Below are 17,600 nucleotides of genomic sequence, written 5' to 3' on the forward strand. Positions count from 1 at the left end.
AGAGGCTTGAGAAGTCTGCAGATTTCTTCGATGTTCCTTTAGCGCAGTTGCCATTCTTACCCACAACGCTGATGGAACCGTCCTAACTGCTGACCTTTTCAAGATGGCGGCCCGCGTGTGCCGCTCTCGGGCTCGCGCACCTCCCCAAGATGGCGGCGCCCGAGGCCTGGCGCGCCCGGAGTTGCTGGTTCTGTGAGGTAGCGGCGGCAACGACCATGGAGGCCACGTCCCGGGAGGCGGCGCCAGCGAAGAGCTCGGCCTCGGGCCCCAGCGCTCCCCCCGCCCTGTTCGAGCTGTGCGGGCGGGCGGTGAGCGCCCATATGGGGGTTCTGGAGAGCGGGGTGTGGGGTAAGTCGCGGGGTGAGGGGCTACCTTTGGCAACGAGCGGAGGCGGCCCGGCGGCCGGGGGGCGCGGGGGGCGAGGCCGGGAGGCCCGGGGCAAGGCCCAGCCCGGGGCACTGGAAGCCCGACTGTCGAGTCGGAGCATGAATTCCGTGACTGACCGGGCTGGGCAGAGTAAAGTCGGGGACCAAACCGGCAGGTGGATCCGCACCGCGGCCTGGCTGAGGGGCGCAGGGGGCGAGGCCAGGAGGCCCGGTCGGGGCCGAAGCAGGCAGGGCCCGGGCGCCAGAGGCTGGACTGAAGGGCCAGGCCGAGGGCACCGAACTGACACTCGGGCTGGGCCGGGCGGAGGAGTCTCGGATGTCGAGCCGACGGGCAGGGATGGAGCTGCTGCTTGGGGGCGGGGGCCGAGGTTGGGAGGCCCGGCCTAAGGCAAGGAGGCCAGGCCTGGGGCCACCTACCCTGACGGCCGGCGCGGGGCCTCCAGCGTCGGCCTCGCAAAGCACGGGGGCCGAGACTGCGGAGGCCAGGCCGATGGGCGCGGGTAGCCCCGTGCATCGGAGAGCGAGGGAATGGGGCTGGGGGAGAGGCCGAAAGGCTCGGGGCGCCGAGGCCTGTTTGATGGCCCGGGGCTGAGGAGAGCGCACTGACGACCCGGGCCTCGGGCGCCAAAGGGATTGAGCGACGGCTGACAGGCGGGGCAGGGAGCGCCGGAGGCCACTCGGATTGGCCTGAGCAGCGAGGAAGGTCCCGAGAGCGGGGGAAGAGAGGCCCGGAGCGGGTCAGCAATCGAGGGAGGCCCGAAGGACGGACAGGCGGGAAGGGCCGAGGAGGCCCCAGGCGGGGCGACGGCCCGGGGAGCCCGGACTGGGAGGGGGCGCGTCGCCGCTAGGAGGCCTTGGTCCGAATGGGAGTGAAAGGCGGCCCCAGGCCTGAGGGCGCCCGGGAGCGAAGGGCCGGGCTCTGGTTGAGGGCACCAGACTGAGCAGCAAAGGCGGGCGGCCCGCGGCACCGGGAGGAGGGGCCGGGGAGGGCGAACCGCCTAGGCCGGCCGGTGGGCCTGGCAGCACGGCGGGCCGGGCTGGGCCCCTCACGGAGGAGAGGAGGCCTGCAGCCAGACGCGCGCGAGGAGGCAGGGCTGTGGGGTGGGCGCCGCCGGTCGCAGCCTGGCAACTGATGGGGAAAACTCGAGGCGGCGTTGTGAGGGGTGAGAGGGGAAAGCGAGGGCGCCGGGGGGTGGCCCGGCCGCACGGGGACGGGGAGGCCTTGGGCCTGACAGACTGGTGGTGTGAGGGGGTGGGGCCCGGAGGCCAGGGCTGAAGTTGGGTGAGGAGATCGAGGGCCCGGGAAGGGGGAGGGGGTGGCGGGAGAGGAGGCCCGGGCCTTGGTCAGGCCTCCGGAGGAGCGGTGCTGGTGACTGCCAGGAGGAAGGCCCCGGTAAGGTCAGGCTTGAGGCTTGGGGTCCTGGGATGGGGGGTTGGGGTTATACGGTGAGGAGGCAGATGTGGAGAAAAGGCCATGGAGTCTGGGGAGCCGGGCCTGCAGGAATAAGGCCCACGGCCGTGGAGAGCGTTCAGGACGAGGGAAGGCCTTTGGGGAGGGGGGTGGGGCACTGATTCCGAAGAGGCCCAAGCATAGAAGTCCTCAGGCCTGGCGGGGGAAGGGGATTGTGGAGGCCCTGTCCCAACAGCTGAGAAGGGTCAGCTGACCCATGGGGAATGGGAGAAAATTCTCCGTGGAGTTGGACAGGGGGCTCAGAAAAGTCTTGGGGAATGTGGAAGAAGGCAGAGGGATCTGGCCGTGTTAGCCTGGAGCTTTGAGGATGCTAAACCTGGCTAGGAGGGAAGAGGCCTGGGTGTGGAGGCCCCAAGTTGGGAAGGGGAAGCATTAAAATGTAGGCTGGAAAGAAGCAAGGAAGAGCCTGGCTTAAGAATGGAGAAAGGAAGAGAGGAGTTTGTGCATAATAGGGGATGAGCATTGCTGTGGCCGTGAGAGGGGATGGCTAAACAGAGAGGAGAAGTTTGGAGGGACCGAGGAGGAAGAGCTCCTATGGGTCTAGCCCAGGTAAACAATCACACAGAAAAAGCTGAATCAAGTTAGGCCTCTTAGAAGGTCCAAGTAAGAGGCCTGCTAAGCAGTGCTATTTTGAAGGAAGGTCTCAGCGTGGGCTAACAGCCAGGAAAGGCGTCCTGGAGGTGGTGGACTAGCGTTGCTTTGTGTAGGGAGAGAGGGAGGGAAAGTGAGTAGAGGCAGCAGGAAAGGATACAAAACTTAAGTAGACTAGGTATGTTGTACCTTGAATGTCAGGATATGGAGCTTGGACTTTACCTTGAATGCAGTAGAGAGCCTACATTAGTGCAACATCTTAGGGAATTAACACTTTCATTCATCAGGTACATTGAGTACCTACTGTGTACAAAGAATTGTACTGGACTCTTGGATATCAAGATTCGGTTACTCCATAAGTAAAGATAAAAGGAGATCTTGGAATGAAGTTTTGGAAGATTTTCCTTACTCCTAGATAGTCCAAGATCTTAGACTTGTTCTTGGGAGGCCAGAGATGCTATTGACAGTATGAGAATAATAGACAACATTTAGTGAGATTATGGCCAGGCATGGTCTTTAAAAAAGATTATCATCTTCACAACAATGTTATGAGGTAGTTATTATTATCTCCATTTTAAAATTGAGGAAACTGAGGCTTAAAGACCTTAATTTGCCCAAGCATTCACAGTTAAGTGGTACAATCAGGATTTCACCCAGTTTTGTCTAACTCTCGAGACTAACCTGTTTAGCCACAGTACTATAATGCCTCTCAGATCTAGGGAAGTCAGCAAGAGCAGGTTTTCTTTTTAAGATGTATTGAATTTAAAGTATAGAGCCTAATTATTTCTATTCTTTATAGGAAAATTCTAGTTCAGGGTATGGTAGGGGCCCAAAGAATGGAAGTGGTCAGTCTGGAAGAGTGGGAAGGGAATTCAGGAAAGGCTTAATAAAGGGCATATGATACTTGAAAGATGAGTAGTTGATATGCTGAAAGTGGCAAGGACATTCCTAGTGGAGAGAACAGCATGACAAAGGCACAGACGCAGAAAGCAGCGTAACATATTAGATATAAATGAAACAAGTAGTTTAGTATGGCTGGAGTGTAGGAGGCAAAGCAGGAGCTGGAGAAGTTAGTAGGTCCTAGATTATGAAGGACTTGTTTATCACACATATTCAATAGGACCTTTTAAATGCAGAATGGTTCATTATGCTTGGGCAGAAGTGAACTGACCAGCTCCTAAATGAGCCTATCAGCTTGCTCTGTGGTATTATCTCACCCTTGAAGATGTGCATGCCCCCGAAATTCCGGCTGCCAACTATGTGGCTGAAGATAAGTGGACCAGAGTTTGAATTGGATTTAGGTTAGCTTCCACAGGTTCAATTGGTAAAATGAGAATTGTGCCCTTCTGTTTTCCTTTCCAATAGGATAAATAATACTTGGAACCCTGGGAGAAAAAAGTAAATTTTGTGTTTTGGTTTTTGTAGCTCTCCCAGGCCCAATACTTCAAAGCATCTTACCTCTGCTCAATATATATTACTTGGAGAGGATTGAGGAAACTGCCCTCAAGAAAGGTGAGTGTCTTACTGTCTCTTTCTCAGTCAGTAATTGTAAGCAAGGCACCATAATGTTCTTCAGGTAAATATTACACCTGATACCTGTATAGAACTTCATGCTTTTCAAAAAGTGCCCTCCCACCTACTTTCTTATCTAATTCCTTACAGTGTCCTATGAAACACAAAGCAAGTATATGATTTCTATTATCCTAATAAAAATGAGACCACAGGCATACCACAGTTAATAGCAAAGCTAGACTAGAACTTAGATCTTCTGAATCTTAGTTTTTCTCTTTTACCAAGTTGCCTCCCAAACCCCTCACTGGACGTATCTGTTAACAGCTAACATTTATGTAACTACCCCTGATGTGCCAAGCACTGTCGTAGGCACTTTATCTGGAGAAACTAATTTAATCTTTTCAACAACTCTATGAAATAGCTATTATTACAGATAAAGAAACTGAGGTACAGAAAAATTAACTTGCCCAAAGTCACACAGCTGGAGTGTGGTTTGCTGATATTTAAATCCAGGCAGTCTGTCTTCAGAGCCAGTGCTCATTACCACTCTGCCATATTGCTCCTGTGAACCCAGAGAAGGATAACATTAAAAGGCTGATGTACTTCATGCATGGCCAAGGAGCAGCCAAGTAAATGTGATATTTCTCCCTACAGGCCTCTCCACTCAGGCCATCTGGCGTCGACTATGGGATGAGCTGATGAAGACAAGGCCTTCCAGTTTGGAAGTAAGTTAAGGCACCAGGTAGAACTCTGGCCTGACTTAGCACAGTGAAAGCAGGAATAGCACACAAACACAAGCTGGTTACCGGTAAAGTACAGGGACAAGGATGGAATGAATTTAGGAGGAGGCCTCTGAGGGCTTGTCACAAGGTTCTTTCCTATTTGGCCTTTGTCACTGCCATGCTTGCTCACCATGTTTGCAGGTGACACAAAACAGAGAAAGGTAGTGATCACAATGAATGGCAGAACCCGGATTCATAGAGGTCCTGACAGGGCTGAAGCAATGGTCAAACCTAACAAGATGAAATTTAACAGAATAAACCAACTCTTCACTTGAGTCTAAAAAATTCCAATTGCATGACCTCAGGGTAGGGGGTGGAGAGGTCTGGCTTAGCAGCAGCTTATATAAAAAAGATTAAGGGGTTTAGTCAACAATGTGCTGAAGCCACTCATATAATGACTGTACCCTGAGCTGTGTGAACTAATGTAACTATAATATAGGCTGAAGGACAAGGGGGATGATAGACCTGCCTGGCTCTGCAGTGGTCAGGCTACCCCTGGAATATGGAGAAAGAAGTCAAAGCCACATCATGTGAGTCACATTTGGAAGACTGGAGATGTTTTTCCTGAAAAAGAGAAGACTTGGGGAACATGAACTGTCTTGATATATTTGAATAGTTTCACATGAAAGAGGGATTAATAGACTTGTTCTGGGTAGAAGCTAAAGGAGGGTAAATTTTTGCTAAACTGAATTAGAACTTTTAAACTCTGAGCTTACTGCTGATGAAACAAGCTAATTCCAGAGGTAATAAACTTCCCATCAAATAGAACACTTGGATACTACTCGGAACACTGGATAACTACTTGACACAAGGGTATTGTAGAGGAAATTCAGCATTGTAAGAGAGGTTGGACAAGATGACTCCTTTTAGCCGTGAGATTCTGTTATTCATTAATTCAGATATAACTCACTGTAGCTCTCATTTAAGCAGAATTTCTTTTGCTGCTCCATAATTAGGTGACAAAACAGATTGATTTCAATAAACATTTACTAAAACTTACTACACACCAGCTCTTATGCTAGATATTGGAAGTACAGACACAATCCCTAATCTTGAGGCACTACTAGTACAGTAGGGAAATCTGCAAATACATCATGTTTGAAGTGGGCTTTATATGGTGAAATGAGGCCAAATGACAAGGAAACACATCAGGAATTGGGGATTTATTTCTGGGGATGCACTGGGTTCAGTAACGTTCAGCTCCATTCCTTCAGCTTTTCCACTTCTAGATCTGGACGCAACCCTGGAGTTCAGTGTGTTGACACTGAGGCCCAACAAAATCTTCAGGCACTATGTACAGGAGTTAGGCCTTATGAGAAAGAGCAGTGGGTGCAAGAATATTAGAAAACAGTAACAGCTTCCCGTGACCTTTAAAAAAACATGAGATTCACTTTGTCCCAGTGTTTCCCAAGCAGTATGGCTGACTAGCAGGTGATGGAGATTGTATGATCTTTCTCTTGGAGACATCCTTTTTCCCAACATTATCTCAAGCTTCCTGGAAAAGAATGTCTACTTGTTATCTTGTCACAGAGCATTTCAGAACATTTAGGAAGCCCCAGGCTTGGTGACCTAACAGCCACCCTGACAGAAGTCCTGACTTGGAGCATATCCATTCCAGAGGATGTCTTCTGCATGACAGTAACCTTCACTTCATAATTCGAAAACATTTACTGAGTGCCTGTTCAGTTCCAGGCTCTACGCTAAGTTCTAGGGTTACAATGATGAGCAAGATGAATAGAGCCCCTGGCTGCTTATTATGTAACAGTATTTCAAACTGTGTAGTACTAGTGTGTGTATTAAGAGATCTATAGAAAATAGATATTCTGGAGACAAAGCAGTGGGGAAGTGAAGGATTATTCAATAAATGGTTCTCTAGTAATTGGTTAACCATATGGAAAAAATAAAGTTAGAGCCTCACTTTACAAGATACTCAATTTCTATATGGATTAAATATTAAATTGTAAAAAGTAAAAGCACAAAACAACTAAAAAAAGAATAAAGGTGACTGGTTATGTAATCTCAGGATGGAGAGTGCTAATTATTAAATGGGCAGGAAAAAAAGAAAATATGGACATATTTGGCCATATAAAATGCCAACACTATAAACACAATTTAAAAGGTACATAAAGTGGGAAAGAATGTTTGCAACAATATTTGCAAAACAAAGGGATACAGAGAATAAAACAAAGGTGAACTTCCCAGTAGAATAAAATGAGTAAAGATTTGGACAAGTCACAAAACATACAAAATCTCCAATAAAGTGAAAAATGTTCAATCTCAATAAAAAAATGGGAAAGTAAAATTGTACCTCCTAAATTAGTAAAGTCTTGTTTTGATTTGGTTTTGTTTTAAAAGGTAATTCCTGGGTGGGGTGAAGCTTGCATTTTAATATGCTATTAGTGGGAACAGAAACGTCATAACTTTCTTGGTGGGCAATCTGGTGATAATTGTCAAGAGTCTTTAAAATATTCCAATTTTTGACTAGAAATTCTGCTTTAGAATTTACAGTATATAAAATTTGAGATATTCATGAAGATTTCCAGATGCTCACTACAGCAAAGTTTAATATAAAAAAAGCTAGAAACAATTTAAATATTCAATAATACAGGAAATATTAAATATAGTACATCCATATTTTCAAAATATTAATAAAGTCTATTCTGAAAATATTTAAATACACGGTGGTAAAAATGTTTACTCACATGGCGGTATGATGTTACAAAAGCCCAGCATTTGAAACTGTTCAGAATTGTCTCAGCATTATAAAAACAAATATCTATAGCTACTCACATAGACATATACACTCCAGAGTTGCTCTACACATGATCTTTGATTTTCTTATCTTTCCACAAACAATATTTGTTATGAGAAAAATAACAGTGGACAATATATACTTTATGACCATTTACTGGCTCTAACAGCTTAGTACAAGAAAATATTTAGCCCTCCCTAGTGTGTACACATACTTCCTCCCCAACCAGTGCCTGAGCTGCCAGCCCACTGCGGGTGGGCCAAGGATTGTGTTGGTAGGAAAATGTCATTTCATCTCTTTAGTGGTGCCTCATTCCCCCTACTCTCACCCCAAAAGGATTTAAATCAGTTTGCATCGTCTGAGCTACAATGTACAAGTCCACAAAATGAGTCACTTGGACTAGATCTCTCAGGTATTTGTCAGCTTGAAGTTTTAGCGCAGATTCTTTAAGAGGTGGTGATGGAATAAAATGCAGTGAACTGCTGTCTGCTTATGCATTAACGTGTGAGAAAGAAGCCTTTGAGTTGTCATAACTAACTGTACATACTCATTTAATCCTCACAACTCTATGATGGAGGTACAGTTATTCCTCACTACACTGATGATGAAACTGAGGCAGAAAGGTGAAGTGACTTGCTTAAGGTTACAGTTCATGAATGTCAGACCCAGGGTTCAAGTTCAGGTGGCAGTCTGGCTCTGGAGTGCTTCTAATCACTGTCATGCTGCTCTCACTGCAGTTACCACGTCTGGGGTGTTCCAATTTCAAATATTCTTTCCCATTGTCTTCGTCAACCAATAAAATGTCTGAAAAAGCCCAGTATTTAGTTTTCTAAACTACGTTCCACATGTCTTATGGTCAGAAACAGCCACAATATCTTGGTTCACATCTTTGTCCGTATTTTAGACCCAGATCTTATAATAACCATCTGATTCTCACCTGTGAAGCTGAAGCCTTGCTAGGGTTACCTGCAAGTGTTTTTCAAAGCTGAGCACAGGCCAGCACATGTGTAGGAAAAGTGCTGGAGTGAGGTAGGATTTGAAGGATTCAGGAATACCCTCTGCTTCCATTCGAGGCTCAGTAGAGATTTGGTTGCCAGGTATTTTCTCCTGCACCCCTAATGCCCCCACACTACTGCTGGTGAAGAGAGGTCCTTCTCTCTTGTTGCTGCCATGCAGTTAGCTCAAGCATGAAGAAATCATTCCTAATTATTACCATAGCAGGCAGTCTTGGGGAAGAGCTGGAACCAAGGGAATGACACTTTTGCCTGAGAACAAGAGGCCCAGCTCCTGCCAACGACCTCAGATATAAATTGAGGGTCACTCTGGTATGAGGGAATGCATGGAGGCAGGGTATCAAAGAGAAGTGTCTTTTAGTCTTAAGGAACCGCAGGCTACCTTTACTTCAAGCTGAATAAGCACTCTGCTTAAAAGGCTCTGCCTCCATGAAGTCTATTCCACATTGCCCATCTGGACTGATTATTATCTTTAGCAGCAACAGAAGCAACATTTTGAATTTTGTAGTTTACAAAGTGTCTTAATTTGCACTGTCTCATTTGATCTTCACAAAAAACCTGTGAAGCAGGTGATATAATCCACATTTTACAGATGAAGAGGTTCAGAGAGGTCCGGAATATAGTGGCAGAGCTGGCACCTGTATCAAAGCAGACTTTCTATTGCACATTACGAAAGAACAGGGACTTAGGGAAGTCTTTGTCTCAATGTGTGCTTTTGGGGTAGGTAGGAGTAATTCCTAATCTCTGACATACATCAGAATCATCTGGGGTAGGTTTAAAAAATAAAGATGCAACGGACCTTATCTCTGATGTAACATAACAGAATCACCAAGTCTGGGCACCTGGAATGAATTTTGCAAAAAAGGGAAAGCTCCATGGTAAATTCCATTGTGCACCAAAGGTTGAAAACCATTTGCATTCAGAGTTCTTCTAAATATATCAGAATAGTCTGAGATGAAGTCTCATATCCATCAAAGCAAATAACTGTTGCCTTAGAGAAAACAAAGAAATCTTAGATTTTGTCCCTGCTCTCCAGGAATTTCTAATCTTGTTGGGATAAGACATGCACATAGGCAAAGAGACAACACCATGAGACATATCTACGAATGTCCAAGACTGAGTAGTCAGAGTATCAGGAGTCCCAACGAGAAGGTGTTGGCGGGGGCGGGGTGGGAGGGTGGCTATAGAGACAGACGCTGAGACTCACAGCCTCAGAGGATGAAATGTTAGCAGGTCCTTTTAGGGAGTCTATTTGGCCCACCAATAGAGAGCGTTCCTGGCAGATATAGGAAAGGACATAGAAAGCAGGTTTGGGTCAATGAGGTGACCAATTTGGCCAGAGCAAAGCATTCACATGAGCAAGATGTGGAAGATAAAGCTTCAGGGAGGCAGAGGGCTCCCTGGCAGGCTGAGGAACTTCAAATTAATCCTAGGCATTGGAGAGACATTACGAGTTTTTAAGCAGAATAATGTAACCAGAGGTGTTTTACAAAGATGAATCTAATGGACTTGAGCAGAAGTTTGGGAGTGGAAATGGGACAGGGAGAGCAATCAGGAAGCTAATGAAGTAGTTAGCTGTGAGATAAGGATCTGAACACAGGTGGTAGTGGCAAGAATGGAAAATTGGAGTCAGGTTCTAGAAACAAACATGGAAGAATTTACAAGATTGAGTGACTCTTTCACTTGAGAGTCACTATAGCACAAGTCTCTGGAACCAAATTTCCAGGGTTCAAATCTTTTCGATTCTATCCCTTACCTGTGTAACCACAGGCAGTAACACCCTTTGTGCCCTGGTTTTCTTACTTGTAAAACAGGGCTAATAGTAGATACCTCAAAGATGTGAGGGTTAAATGAATTTATATAAATTATTTAGAATGTTGCCTGGCTCAGTAAATAGTTAGCTATTGGAAAGGAGGAAACTGGGAGGATGACGGTTCCATGGGTAGCACTCTTAGTATCAGTTATCTGGCATGTTTTTTGCTTTCAGAGTGTGACCTGTTGGCGAGCCAAGTTTATGGAGGCCTTTTTTTCCCATGTTCTACGTGGGACCATTGATGTATCTTCTGACAGGCGTCTTTGCGACCAGCGCTTCTCACCTCTTCTGCATAGCTCCCGCCATGTCCGTCAGCTCACCATCTGCAACATGCTGCAGGGTGCAACTGAGCTGGTGGCTGAGCCCAACCGCAGGGTTCTGGAGACCCTGGCCAGTTCCCTGCACACCCTCAAGTTCCGCCACCTGCTGTTCTCTGATGTGGCTGCTCAGCAGTCACTTCGGCAGCTGTTGCATCAGCTTATTCACCATGGGGCTGTCAACCAGGTGTCGCTGTACTCCTGGCCTGTGCCTGAGTCAGCGCTTTTCATCCTTATTCTTACCATGAGTGCTGGCTTCTGGCAGCCAGGCCCTGGTGGCCCACCCTGCCGCCTCTGTGGAGAAGCCTCCCGAGGCCGGGCCCCATCCCGAGATGAAGGATCCCTCTTGCTAGGCTCACGCCGGCCTCGCCGGGATGCTGCTGAGCGATGTGCTGCAGCCCTGATGGCCTCCCGGCGGAAGAGTGAAGCCAAGCAAACAGCCAGAGCTGTACCTCCCACTCGGGTGACACGCCGGAGCACACAGGAGAGCCTGACAGCAGGTGGGACAGACCCTAAGAGGGAGCTGCACCCTCCAGCCACCTCCCACGAGGCTCCTGGCACCAAGCGGCCACCCTCTGCTCCAGCCACCACCTCCTCTGCCTCTGCCTCCTCTTCCACATCCTCATCTAAACGGGCTCCAGCTAGCTCAGCCCCCCAGCCTAAGCCCCTAAAGCGTTTTAAGCGAGCTGCAGGGAAGAAGGGTACTCGCACCCGTCAGGGGTCTGGTGCAGAGTCTGAAGACCTGTATGACTTTGTTTTCATTGTGGCTGGTGAGAAGGAGGATGGGGAAGAGATGGAGATTGGAGAAGTGGCTTGTGGAGCTTTGGATGGATCAGATCCCAGCTGCCTGGGGCTTCCAGCACTGGAGGCCTCCCAAAGATTCCGCAGTATTTCCACCTTGGAGCTATTCACAGTTCCGCTCTCCACGGAGGCGGCTTTGACACTGTGCCACCTGCTGAGCTCCTGGGTGTCTCTGGAGAGCCTCACACTCTCCTATAATGGTGAGTGCTCTGGAGGGGCAGGGGTTGGGTCTCCCAACAGCACCAGCTGTTTGCCCAATCCTGTGGAGGGGAATAGAAGGTATAATTGGGAAGCTGGAGACGTGGCCCTGCCTGCCCCACAGGGAGGCAGAAGGCACACACATGAAATAGTGGCACACTGTTGGTGCTAGGGAAAAGGAAGATGAGGTTTATAGGCTTGATTTACAGTTGGAAGCAGGGGTTTCTGAGAGGCAGTAAGAACTTGAAGAAAGTACATTTTAGATATGGTAGGCAGTCCAAGGGCAGGTGGGAGCAACACAGTATATGCAGGCCCAGCTAGGGCTGAGGTTGGATCCCACCAGTCATATCAAAGCAGCTGTACAAACAAGGAGGTGTGGGACACATTTTTTTTTTAATCAGACCAGCAAACTGCAAAGCAGTCCTCAGTTATTTCTCACCTGGCTGTGCCCAGGTAGCCAAAACTTCAACTCTGGCTAAAGCCAGCAATCTGCCTACGTTGCTGAGCACTGCTAGAGAAAATCACATACCGGCTCCCATTCATACTCTACCACTTCCAAACCATTCCTTTTTCTTTCTTAGCAGACGACCTCAACTCCTACTTCTACTTCACAGAGAAAACAGAAGCCATCACACATAAATCCTTCAACTTAATGTTAACCAACCTATAAACTCTCCTCCATCTGTACTTATCCCTTCCTCCTTCACCACAATGGAAGAGACTGCTGTCCCATCTAAGACAAACTCTTCTACATGTGCTCTGGATCCATACTCGCTCACCTTCTTAGGAAAGCTTGTTTCTCAAATGCCTTAGTAATAAGAATTAATTTTTATATACTGCTTAATATGTATGTCATATTTTAAGTATTCTCATTATATTAACTAATTTAACCCTTACAACAACCTTATGAAGTCAACCTTATGAACTTGCCCAGGATGACCTAGCTAGTATATTGTTGAGCCAGGGTTCAAACCCAGGCAACCTGACTCCAGAGTCCATGCTTTTCTACCACTACTTAATGTTGCCTCCCTTCTCTCCACTGTCTCTCCCCACCAACATTTAAACATCAAATGTCTCTCCCCCACCAACATTTAAACATCAAATAAAGTATCCACCAAAAACCACTACCACCACTTCCCTCTATCCTGTATTAATTACTGTCCTATTCTCTCCTGTCCTTCATGGACAACCTGAGGGTCACTGTACTGTCTCTTCTCACAGTCCACTCCAGCCTTGCTGACACCCCCACTACTGCACTGAGGACCTAGGTCACCAAGGTCCTCCTTGTTGCTAAGTCTAATATATACTTTGCAGTCCTCATCTTACTTAATTCTTGGCAGCATTTGCTATTAAGCAGTGCCTTCTTCATGAGAAACTTTCATTTCTCAAAATGAAATTACCTCAAAATCTTCTGATTTTCCCCTCCATCTCTGGACATTACTTCTCTTAACATTCAGAGTTCCTCAGAGCTCTCCCACATTACACACACTTCCTGGACAATTTTGTCCATCCCCTTGGTTTCAAAGGCCAACTATGCTGAAGGCTCCCCATTCTAAGACATTAGCCCAAGTTTCTCCTAAATTCCAGACCCATTTATCCAGCTGACTACTACATAGCACCACTTCATAAACCATAACCTTCCCAACCTGAATGCATCTTCTTCCCTCTATACTGATCCTCCTCCTGTTTTCAGTCAATGAGATCACAGGTGACTTAGTTGCCCAAAAAGGAACCTGGATTCTCTCACTCCACATATTTAGTTACCAGGTCCTGTCTTTACAATCTCTCTCAAATCCCTTTCTCTATCTCCACATCTTTAATTCAGGCTACCATTCTCTCACTTGGACTCATCATGTCAACAGTTCCTAACTCCTACTCACCATGGACCCATTGTCTATACTGCAGCCCAAGCATTTTTTCAAAAATGCAAATGTCATTCATTCATTCATTTAAAAAACCTCTCAATGGCTTCCCGTCACCGTACTTCTTAATTTTACTAAGCGGATCATTCATGTTCTTACCCCTGCTTACCTGTATTGTCATATCTTGAACACTTTCCCCCTCATACTTCACACATCAGCCACATTGAATATTTTTCCGTTCTTGGAACCTCCCACCCTTTCTCTTTCAGGCCTTTATATATGCAGAGAGAACTCTGCAAATATAAGGGGTCTCTGCCTGTCACTCTTCTCCTTCCTTTTAGCCTGTCTCCTTTATGTTCTTTAGGACTCATCTAGAAAGCCTTTACTGATGGAAGTTGGACTGGGTGTTAAGTACCCATCCTCTGTACTTCCACAGTACTCTACTTCCCCAGTTCCCATGTTCATGTTATCAAATACTTCCCAGTTTTTGCTATTATCAGGCTATACAGGCAGAAACAATTATCTTCTGCTCACTACTGTCTAGCAAGAAAACATTTACTAGGTGCTGGGTAAAGTTTAGTTTAGTGAATCAACAGGAGCATAAGTCCAAGGAGAGATAAGGGAGTGGGTTCCAAGGAATTATTTGCTTTGTGGCATTAAGCAACTGCCCTCACCGTTCTGGGTCTTACTTCCTTCTGTGGGATGTGGTTATCCTTTTCTGCCTCATTCCTACCCAATGAATCTGTTAAAGATTCCCTATTGGGTCAGTGTCACTCTCCTGCCTAGTTTTCAGATGTTCCCTATGACCCAGAGGAAAAGTCCAGAGACCTCTGCTGCTATCTGGGCCTATCATTCAGCTGGCAGCCACGTGCTGCCCCACCACATCCTGTTTTCTGTTTTGTGACTTCACCCTGACTGACGCTTGAGGGCATGGCCCAGTACAGTAGCCATCAGTTTGCTGGTTACCTGAGGAAAAAGCAAGATGATGGATCAATAGTTGAGACAAATGATTTTAAATCTGATCCAAAGCTTAAGAAACTTCGTAGTTATCAATAGAAATATTTGGAGTTGTCTCTGAATGTTACTCCTGCTGGCACTCCCACACGACTGACCTAATCTCTTTCCTGCCATAGGCCTGGGCTCTAACATCTTTCGCCTGCTGGACAGCCTGCGGGCCCTGTCAGCCCAGGCTGGATGCCGACTCCGTGCCCTGCATCTCAGTGATCTGTTCTCACCACTGCCCATCCTGGAGCTGACACGTGCCATTGTGCGAGCCCTACCCCTGCTGCGGGTCCTCTCTATTCGTGTCGACCACCCCAGCCAGAGGGACAACCCTGCTGTGCCAGGGAATGCAGGGCCCCCTACCCACATAATTGGGGATGAGGAGATACCAGGTGAAGCAGTGTGTGTGCATGTGTGTGTCTCCACACAAATGTGCAGGTGCATTTGTGTGGGGAAGCTGGGAAGACCTCTAATCCAGGCCTGCTACCACTCATTCCTGGTTTATCTGGAATCTGTTCCCTCTTTAGGGCCTACTGTTCTTAAAGATAACCAGACTGGACAGGGCCCAGACCACCACAGCCCAGTAGGGAGTATCCATGGCAGATGAGTTTCCAGAGAAGGGGTCTGAACCAAGAACAAAACTGTTAGACTAGACTGGGTCTCCCTGAGTATGTTCCCTTAGTTCCTGTTCTATCTCCTATCCCACCACTCTGCATACTCTATTATATTTGCTGGTGTCTGAGTACTCTAGTCTTCTGGACTAAAAGCTCCATAAAGGAAAGGACTAAATCTCATATTTGGTGCTCTATTCCCACAACCTAGCATAGTGCCTAGCATATAGTAGGCACTCAAAGACAAGTAGATGAATAAATGAGTTTTTAGTGAGTCTCTTAAGGAGGATGGAAACTCCAATGGGACTGAAGTAGATGGGCAGCTGGAATCTTCTCTCCCTACCACATCCAGAAAACTGCCTGGAACAGTTGGAGATGGGATTTCCACGGGGAGCCCAGCCAGCCCCACTTCTCTGCTCCGTACTGAAGGCCTCAGGTTCTCTGCAGCAGCTGTCCCTGGATAGCACCACCTTTGCGTCTCCCCAGGACTTTGGGCTTGTGTTGCAGACACTCAAAGGTAGGACCCAGCTAGAATGGTAAAGGGAGGAGGAGACCCTGCATTGTTCTTGGGGAAAGCTAAGGCCCATGGCCTCTGCCCCCATCCAGAGTACAATCTAGCCCTGAAGAGGCTGAGCTTCCACGACATGAATCTGGCTGACTGTCAAAGCGAGGTGCTCTTTTTGCTACAGAATCTGACTCTTCAAGGTAAGTTCTTCATCCAGAACCTGAGGCATTCTTGGGTCCTCATTGTGGCTCTGCCACCATCCCACTGAGTGAGCAAGCCAGTTATTTTCTTGGCCTTATGTCCTCAACTATAAAATGGTTATAGAACCTGCGCAACCTTCCTTCTAAAGGGTCCCAAACTCAACTCCTCCTATAATAAACACGGGAAATTACTCACTTTTGGGGTGCCTCACCTAAAAGTTTCTTACCTTCCAACAGCTGACAGAAGTGATGGTGGTGGGGAGGGATAAATGTGCTGTCAGGCTCCCCTGATAGACTCGTCTCTAATCCCCACCCCTGCAGAGGGCAGTCAGTGGATAGAAAGAAAGAAGTGAATGGAGAATTGTCCGTGCAGAGAACCTCCCTACAGTGAACATTTAGGCTTAGTTTCTGGTTTGAATCCTGATTTAGTTCCAGCCTTGCTTGGAGTCTTAGACAAATTCCTCTCTTTTGGGCCTCTCTAAAACGTCCACACCCCTTGCTAAGGCCAACTAGGGCAGGAGGGGCAGCACCAGTCCTAATGCAGCCATCAGAATGTATTCTAATTTCTCTTGACAGAGATTACCTTCTCCTTCTGCCGTCTGTTTGAGAAGCGCCCAGCCCAATTTCTGCCTGAGATGGTTGCTGCTATGAAGGGCAACTCCACACTGAAGGGCCTCCGGCTGCCAGGGAACCGCCTGGGTGAGGGCAGGGCCCTGGGGAGGGAAAGGGAGAAGGAGCCAATCCCTTGACCTAGAAACTCAGTGGGTGAAGGCGTAGACCTCTCCACTGGGAATGTGAGGGTTGGAATATAGTTGTGTGCCGGGGCTTTTCCCCAGCCAGAATTGGGTTGAGATTCCTTGTTCCCTGTTCTTGAGTGGAGGTGACAGGCATTTCACCCCTTCTCCCTAGGGAATGCTGGCCTGCTGGCCCTGGCAGATGTTTTCTCAGAGGATTCATCCTCCTCTCTGTGTCAGCTGGACATCAGGTACATGTAGGAGGTGGGGGACAAGGGATGGAGCCACAGGGACATAGACCAGGGATTAGCTGCTTCCTGGGTGTCTAATCCATCTCACCCCTACCAGTTCCAACTGCATCAAGCCAGATGGGCTTCTGGAGTTTGCCAAGCGGCTGGAGCGCTGGGGCCGTGGAGCCTTTGGTCACCTGCGCCTCTTCCAGAACTGGCTGGACCAGGATGCAGTCACAGCCAGAGAAGCCATCCGGCGGCTGCGGGCCACCTGCCATGTGGTTAGCGACTCGTGGGACTCATCCCAGGCCTTCGCAGATTATGTCAGCACCATGTGATGGCCCCATGCCTCACAGGCCCATGCTCAGTACCACCAGCTTGCAGGGGCTGAGGCATGGGCTGCCCAGAACTCCCAACCACCAATTCTGTCTTTCTCTTTCTGCCACCTTTTTTCCTTCTTCCCTTGCACTGAGGTCCTGGAGGCCTTGATGGGGCCCAGCAAAGGCATTCCCACAACTGGGTTTAGAGCCTTTGGGCCCCTTACTCAGTATCCTGGGAACCCTGGGCCAAGACGTTACAGTGGTCATCAGTCCCCCTCCCCCTGCCCTGAGGTTCCTGCTTTCCTTCCTCAGGCAGGTACCCACCCAGGCTTTAGAGAAGTGTAGGAGTGCCCATTACCAGGCCTCTTCTCTGCTGGGCTCACCATGCTGCTCCCAGGCCTCAGTCCCTTTCATACCTTTATTCCTTTCTTTTTTTTAACCAAAAAAGTTTTTCTTATAAAATAAATTTTGGGCAAACATCATGCAGCCCTCTTGATGGT

The 17,600-nt window shown here is 47.9% G+C and overlaps 1 protein-coding gene across 2 annotated transcripts; it reads left to right on the top strand.

The window, feature by feature from the left end:
• The first annotated feature begins 95 nt into the window (after positions 1–95).
• On the top strand, positions 96–17,582 carry LRRC41 (leucine rich repeat containing 41). Of its 2 annotated transcripts, none has more exons than XM_046660964.1 (10): positions 96–348; positions 3,874–3,960; positions 4,615–4,685; positions 10,495–11,638; positions 14,632–14,892; positions 15,464–15,628; positions 15,718–15,816; positions 16,393–16,515; positions 16,726–16,801; positions 16,899–17,582. In XM_046660964.1, exons 1-10 carry the CDS (start codon positions 150–152, stop codon positions 17,116–17,118), a joined length of 2,445 nt encoding a protein of 814 aa, XP_046516920.1. In that variant the 5' UTR covers positions 96–149; the 3' UTR covers positions 17,119–17,582. The 2 variants fall into 2 exon arrangements, with proteins under 2 accessions (XP_046516920.1, XP_046516921.1); XM_046660965.1 differs by lacking the exon at positions 96–348 and adding an exon at positions 452–1,549.
• The last annotated feature ends 18 nt before the right edge of the window (positions 17,583–17,600 follow it).

The sequence above is a fragment of the Equus quagga genome, chromosome 5 (assembly GCF_021613505.1).
Source record: "Equus quagga isolate Etosha38 chromosome 5, UCLA_HA_Equagga_1.0, whole genome shotgun sequence".
Lineage (NCBI taxonomy): Eukaryota > Metazoa > Chordata > Mammalia > Perissodactyla > Equidae > Equus > Equus quagga.

What these genes read in the sequence shown, in the direction of transcription:
- LRRC41 (XM_046660964.1), top strand. Translation starts at nt 150, where the DNA reads ATGGCGGCGCCCGAGGCCTGGCGCGCCCGGAGTTGCTGGTTCTGTGAG. An exon ending in GGAAACTGCCCTCAAGAAAG is followed by an intron (nt 3,961 to 4,614) that starts GTGAGTGTCTTA and finishes TTCTCCCTACAG; the next exon opens with GCCTCTCCACTCAGGCCATC. An exon ending in TGTGTTGCAGACACTCAAAG is followed by an intron (nt 15,629 to 15,717) that starts GTAGGACCCAGC and finishes GCCCCCATCCAG; the next exon opens with AGTACAATCTAGCCCTGAAG.